This window comes from Xiphophorus couchianus, chromosome 3 (genome assembly GCF_001444195.1).
Source record: "Xiphophorus couchianus chromosome 3, X_couchianus-1.0, whole genome shotgun sequence".
Lineage (NCBI taxonomy): Eukaryota > Metazoa > Chordata > Actinopteri > Cyprinodontiformes > Poeciliidae > Xiphophorus > Xiphophorus couchianus.
Window position 1 is genome coordinate 19,026,804 of NC_040230.1, and position 13,309 is coordinate 19,040,112.

The 13,309-nt window shown below is 37.7% G+C and overlaps 1 protein-coding gene across 2 annotated transcripts; it reads right to left on the reverse strand.

Moving 5' to 3' along the window:
* Positions 1-873: 873 nt before the first annotated feature.
* LOC114142186 (maternal B9.15 protein) lies at positions 874-7,608 on the reverse strand. 2 transcript variants are annotated; one of them, XM_028013324.1, is made up of 5 exons: positions 7,468-7,608; positions 4,000-4,179; positions 3,758-3,895; positions 3,293-3,626; positions 874-1,976 (listed from the first exon to the last, which is right to left on the reverse strand). In XM_028013324.1, exons 2-5 carry the CDS (start codon positions 4,170-4,172, stop codon positions 1,764-1,766), a joined length of 858 nt encoding a protein of 285 aa, XP_027869125.1. In that variant the 5' UTR covers positions 4,173-4,179; positions 7,468-7,608; the 3' UTR covers positions 874-1,763. The 2 variants fall into 2 exon arrangements, with proteins under 2 accessions (XP_027869125.1, XP_027869126.1); XM_028013325.1 differs by having other exon boundaries at positions 7,464-7,589.
* Positions 7,609-13,309: the final 5,701 nt, after the last annotated feature.

Consider the following 13,309-nt stretch of genomic DNA (forward strand, 5'->3'; position numbering starts at 1 on the left):
ATTTAGGCAAACAGAGCATCAACTTGAGAAGCACCAGAGACCCAACAACAAGTTCAGGTAGGAGCTTTGGCCTTCATGCGAAAAGCTACGTGTTAGGGAAAAGTCATATTCAAAACACCATCTCCGTGTTAAAACATGTTAGTGAAATATTTTGCTGCAGGCATGTGAAAAAAATCACTAGGAGTTAAAATATACACTGCTCAAAAAAATAAAGGGAACACTCAAATAACACATCCTAGATCTGAATGAAAGAAATATTCTCATTGAATACTTTGTTCTGTACAAAGTTCCATTTGCACAACAGCAGGTGAAATTGATTGTCAATCAGTGTTGCTTCCTAAGTGGACAGTTTGATTTCACAGAAGTTTGATTTACTTGTTGTTATATTGTGTTGTTTAAGTGTTCCCTTTATTTTTTTGAGCAGTATATTTAAGGCAGTCATAAAACCCAACAGAAAACAGTCTGGTGCACACAAAGTTTGTTCTCTAATGGAAACAGAGAATACAGTTTCAAAATGCGGATTTTCAATTACTTGAACTTCCATTATTTACTTGGAGAATAATCCAGAAATATATATATATATATCTGTTGATGTAGTCAATTATTTATTCATAGCACAAATTGTGGAGTCAAGCCCTCAATGGGACAAACAAGGAAGAATAACGTCATGGCCTAGGCTTGACACGCCAAACACACAGGAGTCTTTCCCCTGCAGCATCCTGCTTCTGATGAAAACGTCTACAACACAGGATGAGTTTAAGTCAAGTTCAAACTAACAGGTGTCCCCTTGCAAAATACTTGAGGAACAAAACACACAGCTCGCCTTTATACAGGAAATATTCACACGAGGAAGAAGAGCCACAAGCTGAAGAATAGAGTAAAATTTGTTTAATCTGCAGTAAAAGAGGTAAAAGTTTACTGCAAATGGTAAAAACAAATCAAACACACAAGCTTAAAACTGTCAAAACAGTGAATAAATATTCATCCAAATCACAGAATTGGTGAGGAAAGCATGGATTTGAATCCATCTTTTATACAGCGGCAGCAAATCATAACAAGGATTATTTACAATACTTTAAAAAGCAGCCAGGGAGCAAGAGGCTTTGTGAAGTTAGATTTGCGATGTACAGAGGCTCCGTTTCAGTAAAAAATAAAAATAAAACAATTCAACTTGATGCCACTTGAGCGCCATCTACTGGTGGTCAAATAAATTACAACAAAATAGAAAGTTCAGAAAGTGTGGATATGCATTGTTAAATATATACGACCTGTTAGGTAAAAATAATTATCTTAATATACAGATATTCTTGCTGTAGTTGAAATATATAAAGAAACTGAATTGTACTTTACAGAGGTTAGCATTGATTTGTGCACAGAGAACTATGTTTGTTAATGATTATTACAAAATAACTTCTTTTGGCATAAAGAATATTGCTGAGAGTTCCTGAGTTGGTCCAGTCACCCAGTGATTGAAGTCGTTCTAATAAATACAGTACATGAAAAAAACAAACCAAAGAACAAATTACAGTGCAGAAACAATAGGAGATTAAAATATTTTAGCTCAAATTCATGGTACGTTTGTGCTGTCTATAAAAAAACCTACAAGTTAGCAGAAAAGTTAAAGATTGTGCAAGAAGTAGCTTTAGAAATTAAAATTTTTAAAACATTACTCTTTTTGGTCCAAATGTAGCCACACTCAAAGACTCGTCACTACATGGCTCAGTTAAAGGCTTCACCCGTCCCTCCCCGGGTCGATAGACGCTCTAACCCTTCACTGCTCCCCATGGCTGCAGGGCGGCCTGAGGAAGGATGAACTGTGGAGACGGCTGCGGTACGATGTAGTAACCAAAAACTTGCTGCGGTGGAGGAGGTGGCGCGGGGGACGCACACACTGTGGTGAGGAACACCGGAGCCCCCTTCTTGTACTGGGACCACACCGGTGTCGGATGGTAGAAGTACTGGAGGCTGGCAGGAATCTGAGCAATAAACAGATTGGATTGAGTACAAGATATCAGCAAAAAAAATTTTTCCTTCCTTTTTTTAAAAAAAGAAATAATGACGAAACATCACGAGAGTCTGACTTAGCAGCTGACACACTTAAAGACAGAGCATCTCTTTACTTCCGTTTAAGGACTTGTAAAGTTTTTATTAAAATGAATAACTCATTCTACAATTTTTTTATTAAAATAAAACCTCTGCCATGACACTGTCAACAGATACGCCCTTCAGTACATTAAAATTGATTAAAATTGAAAAAAATGACCACAGATGGGCCGCAGCACAACATGTCATGTTCCTTCATAATCTCCATGGTTTCACTCCGACAGCACAGTCACACTGGGAAACCAAACACCAGAACAGAATTTCAAGAGTTTTATTAAGAAATATTGGTGTTGAAATTTAGGTCTAATAAAAATATAGAACTTTGGTAAACAAGCTGGTAGTCCAAGTTCCTGTTTTCAAGCTTGTGTTTTTACACACTGGCAGATTTTAGAGAACTGTAACTCTCTAAATCTGATCTTGAGTCATTTGATGACTCAAGCGAGGACCAGGAGTTGGATACATATTTTAAAACATGGAGGATCAATTACAGAAAGTGACTTTTTTTTTTTTTTAAGAAACAATAATATAAACAAAGGAATAAATAAATTATCGCCGCAAGTGATCCCCCTCTCAAATTCATGCTGAAAAAATTTTACCACCACTGCTAAACTACCAATATTAATATACTAACTACTAATATGTTGGAAGTTAACCTCACCTTCACGCTCCATATGAGATATCTGCTCATCTTTATTTTATCGTCATCTCAATAAAAAAAATTTCTGCAAATTTTCAAAGTTGCAGAAAATTTTTGCGACTTTGAAATCTTAGCATTTCAAGTCCTCAAACTGGATACAGTTACCGGCTCGTAATGTAAATGTTCAGTGGTGGCAACAATGAACATTTACATTTCAAAATTTACATTTCATTTACATTGTTTAAATGCCTTTTCCAGTTCTTGCATCATATATAAGTCAGCTCTCTAGAATGGGACGCATCATACTTGTAGTACCTGTGTCATAAAATAAGCCAACAAGTATTTATGGCATCTGGATGTGCATGTTGGAGTCAAATTACAGCGCCTACGTGCGTGGTAATGAGAACGTGTTGTTCTTAGCATGTCTGTAGCTTATCAGCCTGTGTTTTTCAAACAATAAAGCTCTAATAACTCAAATGACCCCATCAAGTGACATAATCAGTAACACTGAGACACACCTATACAGAAGGTCTTTAAATACTGAAAATTTACCTTCTTTCTGACGTATCTGACTTTATTTAGTGCTTCTCCGTTCCCCTTCCGGATTCTGGGTACCATCGTCACTGTGTAGGCGTTGCCGTCTGCTGCCTCCTTTTTCTCATGCTCCTCCAGCTTCTTGTTCTCCTCCCTCTCTCCATCCTTGGCCTCCTCCTCCGTGTCGCTGGACGAGGCAGAGCCGCAATCTGACGAGGTGGCAGAGTGGTAATCTGACGTGTCCAGGTTGACGGAGGAGTCATCCCGGTCCCCCTTTACGCTCCCATTTTCCTCCTCCTCCTCTTCTTCACGGAAGCGAGCTATTGTAAAAGGTCTGCCGTTTTCCCCAGACCTGCGAGTGAGAAAGTGAGTAATTGTAAAAGCTGGGCCAAGGAAAGTCACTCATAGTTCTACTTTAGTGAATCAATGACTCATGCAGTTGTAATGTGTCTGTGTGTTGCAACAAGCCGTCCGGTGACTCACCTTGCACACACCTCCAGTGGGTCGATCCACAGAGTTATCTCAGGTGGAAGTCTCAGCTTGCTGACCGTGAGCTCGCTCTCCTCACAGGCCTTCAGCACCACCGCATCGCAAGGTCCGTCTTTATTTATCCGGATACACCTGTCAATGTTCACGTTCACATTAGGAGAGAAATCTAGAAACTTTGGATGGAATCAGAGTGCATTCATTAAATGTTGGACTGAAGGCCGTACACTGATGCCTACCTGTATGCCTGGCCTTTGCTGGGGCTGTCAGGGTACCAGTGGTCGCAGTATTTGTCACACAAAAGTTTCTGCAGCTTCTCCGCAAACTGCTCTGCTTTGGCTTCATCCAGCTTCCCTCTGGCCACCACCAGGCGCTTCAGGAAGTCGACTCCAGCTTTCACCTCCCTCTTCATTTTTTTTCTGTAAATAACACAATGAAATGTTACTATTGCTGCCAATTATCTCCACATTTCTGCTTATGTGCTTCGACTTCCCTTTATCGGGATCAGGAGGATTAGGTACTTCAGGGGCAGAGATAAAAATACTTCCCTATGTCACCCCTTTCTCCCTCCCATACCTCTATTTAAATAGCAGAAAGGGCAAGTGGAAAACTGTGAGGAATTTACAGATGCTTGACATGGCTCCGAAGTGGAAAACACCCACGGTTTTTACACAGGCAAACAAGATGCAAACTAGCTCCTGCTGCCGTGTTACCAAGTGAATGTAAATACTCTGTTCTCTCTGCAGTGTTTATCTTCTGATAACACGGCTGTTTGGGGCAGGTTGACCAAAGAGGCCAAGGCAGCTCAGAGCGTGCAGCTGCTCTAACCTAACGCCACGCTTGCTAACATCCTGAGGCCCCGGCGGAAGACTCGCACCTTGAACCTTTGCGGTGCAGACGGCTGTTTGTTATCGCGGCTTCAGCCTGAGTGAGGTGTTCTGACGGAAAATTGTTATTTGTTCTGAGAAACGCAGAGACAGCCTTTCCCTCAAGAGCAGCAAAGAGAGACACAACAAGCCAGCAGCTTCAGATCCCTAACAAATGATCGGGCCATTACGTGAGAGCAAACATGCGCTACCCAGCAAAACAGCAGCTGTAGCACAAGTCAATAAGTGTCTAAAGAAAATAACATGCTTTCTATTTAAAGATGTTTTCAGTTTATCTGCCTTGTCAGTTCAATGTTGTGCTGACCTAAACAGGTACAAATGCAATCAAAGGATGCAACCTTGGCAGGCAACAATCATTTCTATTAAATGATTTATTCTAAAAGTCACAGAGATTATAAAACTTAGCTTCACATTTGAATTCCAGCTAATAATGTGCTAACATGGAAAAAAAAAAATCACTGAAATCCATAACAAGGCTTATAAAATTACTATTTTTAAGATTGAAAGTCATTTCAGTACGATCCAATTTGCTGCGCACTGCTCTTCAGCTGGCTGAAAGAAGCTACCGCACTTTTACCGTGCTGATTGAAAAAGGATTAAATTCAGGCTCATGCAAAATAAAAAAAAACTAATGCAAAATAAAAGACATTTCATTTTATTTTCACAACAATAAAAATAATTTATATTCTGTTTTAACTACAAAATTAATTGCACATTTTGTTTAAAATTTTATGTGAAAAGACTTTGATGTTTCTAGTGAAGGTTGTCAGACACACAACTGAGAATCTTAAAGTAGTCCATGTAGGTGAGATGGACTACTAAGATATTGTGGGTTCGTTGTTAACATAACTTTGTCAAACTTAAATTTTAACAAAGTTAACAATCCTATAAAGCACATTACCTGGAACCAGTTTTTCCTAGTAACTCAACTGGAACTGTTTCCAGTAAAATTTGTGGATTACATAATTATACATATTTAAAAACTATTTTATAGCTAACAAAAATTATTCCTAGATCCGTTTTTGGAGAAAAACGTCACTTTATTGCTATCCTTTTCACTAGACATGAGCCGGTAACTGTATCCAGTTTGAGGATTTGAAATGCTAAGAATTCAAAGTCGCAAACATTTTCTGCAACTTTGAAAATTCTCAGAAATGTCTTTTATTGAGACGTCAATGAAATAAAGATGAGCAGATGTCACACATGGAGCATGAAGGAGAGGTTAACTACCAACATGTTAGTAGTTAGTATATTAATATTGGTGCCAACTAATATTTCGCATAATGCGGTAATAAAACCACAAGCCAACAACTGAGATGTGGCTGCAGGCTTTGCAAATAGCCAGAGTAATAACCAAATAGTATCAGCTTTGTTTACACAAAAAATCACAAAGGTCAAAGGGTATAATATTCTGCTCAATAAGCCCATGTACCTGAAAACCCGACTATGTATAAATCAATATGCTGTGGTCTTGTTGTTTTCAATAAAAGCACTTTGATCATACAAAACATTTTTGTTTTAAATTCTTTTTTTATTTTTTATTTATATTTTTATTCAAAAAAAGTACAATGTAAGGTACATAAAAATACGGTAACATGAATTAAATTTGCTTTATCTTTTGTTTTAAATTCTTGCTGGAATATTGTTTTATTTCCTCCAAACGTCCTCCTTCAATAATAAACTGTTGACAGCATATCAGTGATGTCAGATTTCCACCATTGCTTCTGATGATTAAATGTAGTTCTTGTCCACCATGTCAGGTTTCAAATGAGAACATGTCATAAGACATAACTACTTATTCAGTCTTCTCCTGGTCCTTTATTGAACAAATGAATCACAATGCAGAGCAACCATAAAATAGCCTGATTGCTTGTCGTTTTCTGAATATTGTGACACTTCACACTTAATCTAATCCACAGCTCAGAGATACTAATTAAAGAAAAGCCCCCAGCTCAGCAGGTCTTTAAACAGCCTCTGCTCCCAGTCCTCACAAGTTGTATATTCTGAAACACTTTGATTATTTTCAGGGCAGAGGTAGCGAGTTTCAGTGTTTTAAAATACCCTGGGGTATAAATTTCTCTTCTAGCGTGAAACACAAAGCTTTCTGTAAATGTGCATTGCAAAAAAAGAAAGAAGCACGCTGCGTGCCCCCTTTAGTCGTTTTGCTTTCGTTATATCCAATTTATTTCGTGACTAAAGTCCCGTCTGCGTCCTCGTGGGACAATGAGGAGACAGAGCACACATGTCCACAACGTGACGCGCAGCGGGGACACGTGTTAGTGTGTGGCTGTCCCGCGATAATATTCGCGATAATTAAAATAATTACAAAATGTTACAAAATCAACATTTTCATTCTTTTTTAAGTTACTTTTTTTTGTTGTTGTAAAAGGAAACTTCACTCTACAGACAGGAAAAAAAAAAACACGTTTGGGTTTTTTTGTGTGTTTTTTTTTTTTTTTTTTTGACGGAGCGGAAAGCCCCAAGTGGAAACTCAGAAAGTCGGCAAAAACCAGCCTACAAAGCGTTAGAGTTAACATTTTGAACATAACCAAAAACACCCAAGATTAATTTTGAAGTCCGGTTTATATATATATATATATATATATATATATATATATATATATATATATATAAGTTTTAAACTGCTATAAATTAATTAAAACGTATAAATGTTTTTAAAAAATAATAATAATAATAATAATAATAAACCCATTCAATAAAAGACGAGTAGAGAGAAATTACTTTTTAAAAAGTGTTTAAAATGCCTCGCTTTCGTTCAAAAAAACATTAAAAGTAAAGTAGAAGAGGTAAAACACTCACATTTGTTAACAAAGCGTCCTTTTCGTGGAAACCCCGGGAATCTGTCCGCGTTCCTCTCGTCGCGCCTGCCCGTCCGCCTGCTTTGTGTGTTGTTGGAGTTATTACGGTTCGCACATGTTGCTTCCTTGTTCTCTTGTTCTGCTGCTGCAACACGGACGTAACGTTACCGTAAGCGTGACTCACTTCCTGTGAGTACGCGGTGACGGGCTGCCTCCCAGACCGACGCCCCAAATGTGGTCAATTCAGATAAACCGCTGAACAGGGAGTTTTCTTTCTGTACCCCACAGTGGTTGTTCTACTACCATGTTGATGAAATATGAAGTAACAAGAATGTCCCGTGGCTTTCTAATAAACGAGGTAAAATCATCCGGTATCCGTTGTTTTTTTTAGCCACGTTGTTTCTGTCACAATAATACGATTTATCAGTTATCATTAATATTACTGAATACTCTAAATTAAAGATTGGACAAAAACTTTACAACACATTTTATGAATACCAGTTTTAAAAAGTTCAAAACTGCTACGGTTTAAGTCATTTTGTGATGCCAGAAAATCTGTTTTTCTGCCTGAATGAAACAGGAAGTATAAAGCATCAACACACCTGCTGCTGTTCACTGCCAGTCAGCTGGCTGAACGAAGGCCAATGCTGATTACAAGAAAGACAAAACTGGTCCATTTGGAATTAAGAAATATCTGTTAGTGTAACTGAGATTAAAAAATGCTGCGTTTTATATTTTTAAGGCTGAGCAAAGGGCAAATAACAATATTTAGTGGTATAAATAAAACAAAAAATATTTTTAAAAACTAATATCTTGCATTATTACTTTTGGCAGCTGTGTGAATAATTGCCTTGGGATTTATGCTTGAATTTAAAGCAGTTAGAAAATAGTTTAGGTTTTCAAAAAAGAATTTGTAAAAAACAGAAATATTGTGAAAATGTGGTGTTTTTACTTAAGATTAATACCAAAAAAGGCTATGGCTATGAATTATTAAGTTAAAAAGAACTGAGATGAAGGACTCCGAAAACTATGTTGAGATTATTCATAGTAAACTCAATAAAAAGTATGAAAGAACAAGAAAAATGTATACAGAAAAAAATCCGTGTCATACAACAACAGTCCCAAACAAACAAACAGAAGAAATTGTCATGCAGTGTAAAGTACAAATTATGGAAATGCAAATAGAGAAAAACAAGAAAATGCAAAAACAGTCAAAACATACAAAACATATGATGGATTCTTTTCCGTAGAGCCTGTTTTTGTGTTCAGTGCAGGAAATATGTGTTTAACACTTCCTATGTCCCTACCACAGATACATCACATTCATCCATCCATCCATTTTCCGTTCACCCTTGTCCCTAATGGGGTCGGGAGGGTTGCTGGTGCCCATCTCCAGCTACGTTCCGGGCGAGAGGCGGGGTACACCCCGGACAGGTCGCCAGCCTGTCGCAGGGCAACACAGAGACATACAGGACAAACAACCATGCACACACACACTCACACCTTGGGAGAATTTAGAGAAACCAATTGACCTGACAGTCATGTTTTTGGACTGTGGGAGGAAGCCGGAGTACCCGGAGAGAACCCACGCACGCACAGGGAGAACATGCAAACTCCATGCAGAAAGACCCCGGCCGGGAATCGAACCCAGGACCTTCTTGCTGCAAGGCAACAGTGCTACCAACTGCGCCACTGTGCAGCCCACATCACATTCATTGTTTAGAAATTTGATTTGCATTCAGACACATGTACTATTTAATCCCTCAGTTAAAAAAAAAAAAAAAAAAACTTTACGATGATGCATGTTAATCCTGAGTTTTAAAGAAATGTCCTCAACAAACCAAAAACTGAACAGAATAATTATCAAGTGCTATTGTGCTAACCAGGTTCTAATTCTTTGAAAAAGACAATACTGGAGATTAAAAGATGAAATAACACCTTACATTGATCAGATCAGAATTGATGCCGATGATTCAGATCAGAAAAAAGTTCTGACAGTCTCACATTTTCACATGATTTGGCTTTGAAGCCAAACCAGGTAAATATGAACAATCAGCACTCTACAGTGTTTATCCCCAATTCCATCTCCATTGATTGTTCAAGAAAATAAGGAACAGAAAATACCAGGTCATGTCAGCCTGGACAGAAAGTCACAAATAAATTGAGATTACTTCAGTAAGTAAACAAAATGGATTAAACTCAATTGTTTATTTTTTCCTGTTATTTTCTTTCTGTCATGTTATAAAATACTAACATTGCCTATTATTATTATTATTATTATTATTGCTATCAGTTGCATCTGAATAAAATAAACATGTTGCATTGTACTTTGTTGCTCAGTGATTAAGCTGCTATATCCATCTGCTACCACAAGGCGGAGCTGTAACCCTGGCAGTGCTGATGTCTCGCTCTAAAAAACACGTGTTTACTCATGACGAACAAAAAAGCCCTGCAGCAGCTGAAAAAAAAAGTTGTCCAGACGTGATCCCTCAACGATACATCAGTGATACAGGTGAGTTATGCGTGGCAGCTTTTTTCTCCTGCAGAAGGAGGTTTTCTATAATTTTAAAAAAAATCAGAGATAAAAGACATTTCAGCCACACCCTTGTACAGAATTGTTATTTTCTCTAGGCCTACCTGAAGGCTGAGATGTTTTTCTTTGAGCTATGCTGCTTTAGGCAGAATACTGCACCACAGCAATGTAATTCTCACTGTAAAATCGAATGAATTTAATCAATCCAGTTTCAATGTTGGAGGCAATCAGGAATCGCAACAAAATCATTTAATATTTTGTGCAATGACTCACGGCTGCACTGTGAAAATGAGAGAAAATGACAAAGCTTTCATTTTGAAACATTAAAAAATGGTTTCCAAAAATAATAACAATATGAAACAACATGACTGTAAAATTACTCAAAGTGTGAGGAGACTCACTGGCCACATTATTAGGTACACCTTTCTGTTACCAGGTTGAACCCCATTCGGCCTTCAGAACCAGTTTAAACAAGTTTGATTTGAGTTTTGTGAGATGATGCATTATCCTACTGAATGTAGTCATCAGGAGACGGCTACACTGTGGGATTCTCAGCGACAATGCTCAGTTAGTGTAAAGCGACCCAAGGTGCACCAATACAATATTTCCCATACCACCAAGCTACCACCACCAGTCAAATTCTGAAATTAGTCTTATCTGAGCAGATGTTTGTTTTTGTCCATTTTTGTGCAACGTATGTGAATTGGATCCCTATTTTACTGTTCTTGTTGAACAAGATTGGACTGTTGTGTGCAGATTTAGGCCATCTGCTTTCAGAAATAGTATTTCATATACTTTGATTGCAATCAGTCTTTATTTGACCTACATTTGCTTTTTTACAATGCTCATCTCCTGAGCTCTCACATAAGGTATTTTTATCTCTATTTCTTAACATATTTTATTCCCGCTAAATCAATGTACTCAAAATAATAATACTTGGAGTAAGATGGAAAGTGTATTTAAAACAGCTTTTTGTAGTAAGAGTAACAAAACTACTGTCAGTCTGAATGTTTTTATAATTTCACAAGTATACCAGTCTTATTTTATAAGAGTGTTATTGACACATCTCTCATTTAGCTTCCTCTGTTTAGTTGGTTTTAAGGAATAGTCAACAGTAACCAGTATTTCTGTGACATAGACTCGGTCTTCTTTCGACCACAGACCTCTAGCCAAAACAAGGAATGAGTCACTGGGTTTCAGATCAATACTGCACCCATAAATACCAGCAATAGCAGCAACACAGACTCAGAGACTGAAGGTCTGACACAGTGAAATCATGTCATATTAATAATACAGCCATGGGAGTGTTTGTTCTCCTCATACTCCCTCTCTTTGTTTTTTATCAGTCTAGATTGGTGTATTAAAATGATCTATGTGATAGCTTGGCTATGTTTTTATGCTTACTTTTTAAAGGAAAGACTAAATATAAATTTACAAATTCCTACTCCTTAGTGTGCAATTGAAGAAGTTCAGCAAATTATCCTAAAACACTGTAGAAATGTTGAAGACAGAAAGAAAGTAGTAAAAGTGTGAGCACTTTATAACCCCTGTGAATGCACATACCAGACTGAAAACTATAATCTCTTTCATAACTCACTATTATGGCATTTATGTTCCCCAATAGCATATAATATTATTATTTTTGTTGTTTTGAAAACAGTGTAAAGGCTTAAAGTTTTATTCAATTTACATACATTATATTTATGCATATACAATTTCATTACAGTGTTGCATATGCTTTTTATTTTTGAAAAACATTTGTCCTATTAAACATTTCTTCTGTTTTATTTTTTCATCACAATCTGTTTCAGATCATCAAACAAATTTTAAAACTGGACAAAAATAACATAGATAAAGGCAAAAATACAGATAAAAAAATCTAGAATTTATTAAGGGAAATTAAACTGAATAACAAAAATTATATGAGCAAAACAGGTCATGCTATAAATGTCACAACAGATAAAAATGGTGCTTTTACAAATATATAAAAACAATACATTGGTTGTTGATGGTGTCTGTTCTGTTGTTATGATCCTGTTTAATTATGTACTAGTGTTGCTGGTATAATCAAGCCATACATTGTTTGTTTGAGGGAAAATATTCTTGTTTTGCCCATTTTTCTCAGGGGTCTCAAACTCCAGTCCTCGAGGACCGCAGTCCTGCGACTTTTAGATGAGCCTCTGCTGCACCTCACCTGAATAGAATAATTAGGTCATTAAGGCTTTGGAGAACTGATCTACACAAGGAGGAGGTAATTAAGCCATTTCATTCCAGTGTTTTGTACCTGTGGCATATCTAAAAACTGCAGGACTGCGGCCCTCGAGGACTGGAGTTTGAGACCCCTGAGTTAGATAATGTTTGTCACCAGTAGAGGGCAGACTCGTGTATTAGCCGTTCCTGATTCTGTAACATAAAAACCGTATTGGAACCATTAGGACCATTAGAAGCTGTTTTTTGTATCCGAGAACCTCTTGTCCCCAACCTTTATGTTATCTATTCTCAACAGCAGGATAATGGTTGTTGGGTGTCATTAGGTAAATGTTATGGTGATGCCACTTGCCTGGGATCACATGCCAGAGTTGTATCATCCAGCACACTTGAAGGCACTTTTCTTTTTATACAGGGCTCCAACTCTCCACTCTGCCTCATCTCTCACTCCAACCTCACACGTGACTCTCTGGCACCTTTCGGTTGCCGCGTTGTGTGAGAACTTAGGGAAAGTGTGTTAGATCTGTGCAGAGATGTCTTATCACCCCTGGCTCCACTGGATCAAACTCACTGGCCCAGATGCCAACTCAAGAGTGAATTATCGTTGAGAGGGTGCCTGAGAGAGATGGAAATAGACAGAGAGGAAAGAGGGGGGAGGTGAGAGGTAGAAATGTGTTTTATAGAGTGGGTGCCCTTTTTGTATTGATTAGCATTGTTTTGGGTACAGATGGAAATTAAATTGTTTTCTCTCTCCTTTAGTTCCCTCCTGACTTGCTTCTTTTTTTTTTTACTCTTTGCACTTGCTGACCTTCTTCCCACTCATTTTTCTCCTGAGCTGAACCTGTGTAGGCAATCTTCATCACTAGCTGTAAGACTGATTGCTTTACTCTCTCCTCAAGCAATTACTTTTTTCGAAAAGTCACAGGTATGTTTTGCTCATTAGATTTTCTATCCATTAACTAATCCTGACACAGCCCTCCAGATCTCACCTATGTCTCTGCAAAGTTCTTCTTAAAACAATTGATTTTTTTCCCCCCCAAACTCTTTATCTGCTCAATTGCTGGTCTAATATTCTTCTATGATAATAGGAACCCAGACAGAG

Coding starts and splice junctions, on each gene's coding strand:
- LOC114142186 (XM_028013324.1), bottom strand. CDS start 4,172: ATGAAGAGGGAGGTGAAAGCTGGAGTCGACTTCCTGAAGCGCCTGGTG. Junction 3,627..3,757: donor CCACTGGAGGTGTGTGCAAG/GTGAGTCACCGG, acceptor TCTCACTCGCAG/GTCTGGGGAAAACGGCAGAC. Junction 1,977..3,292: donor TCAGATACGTCAGAAAGAAG/GTAAATTTTCAG, acceptor TTTATTGCTCAG/ATTCCTGCCAGCCTCCAGTA.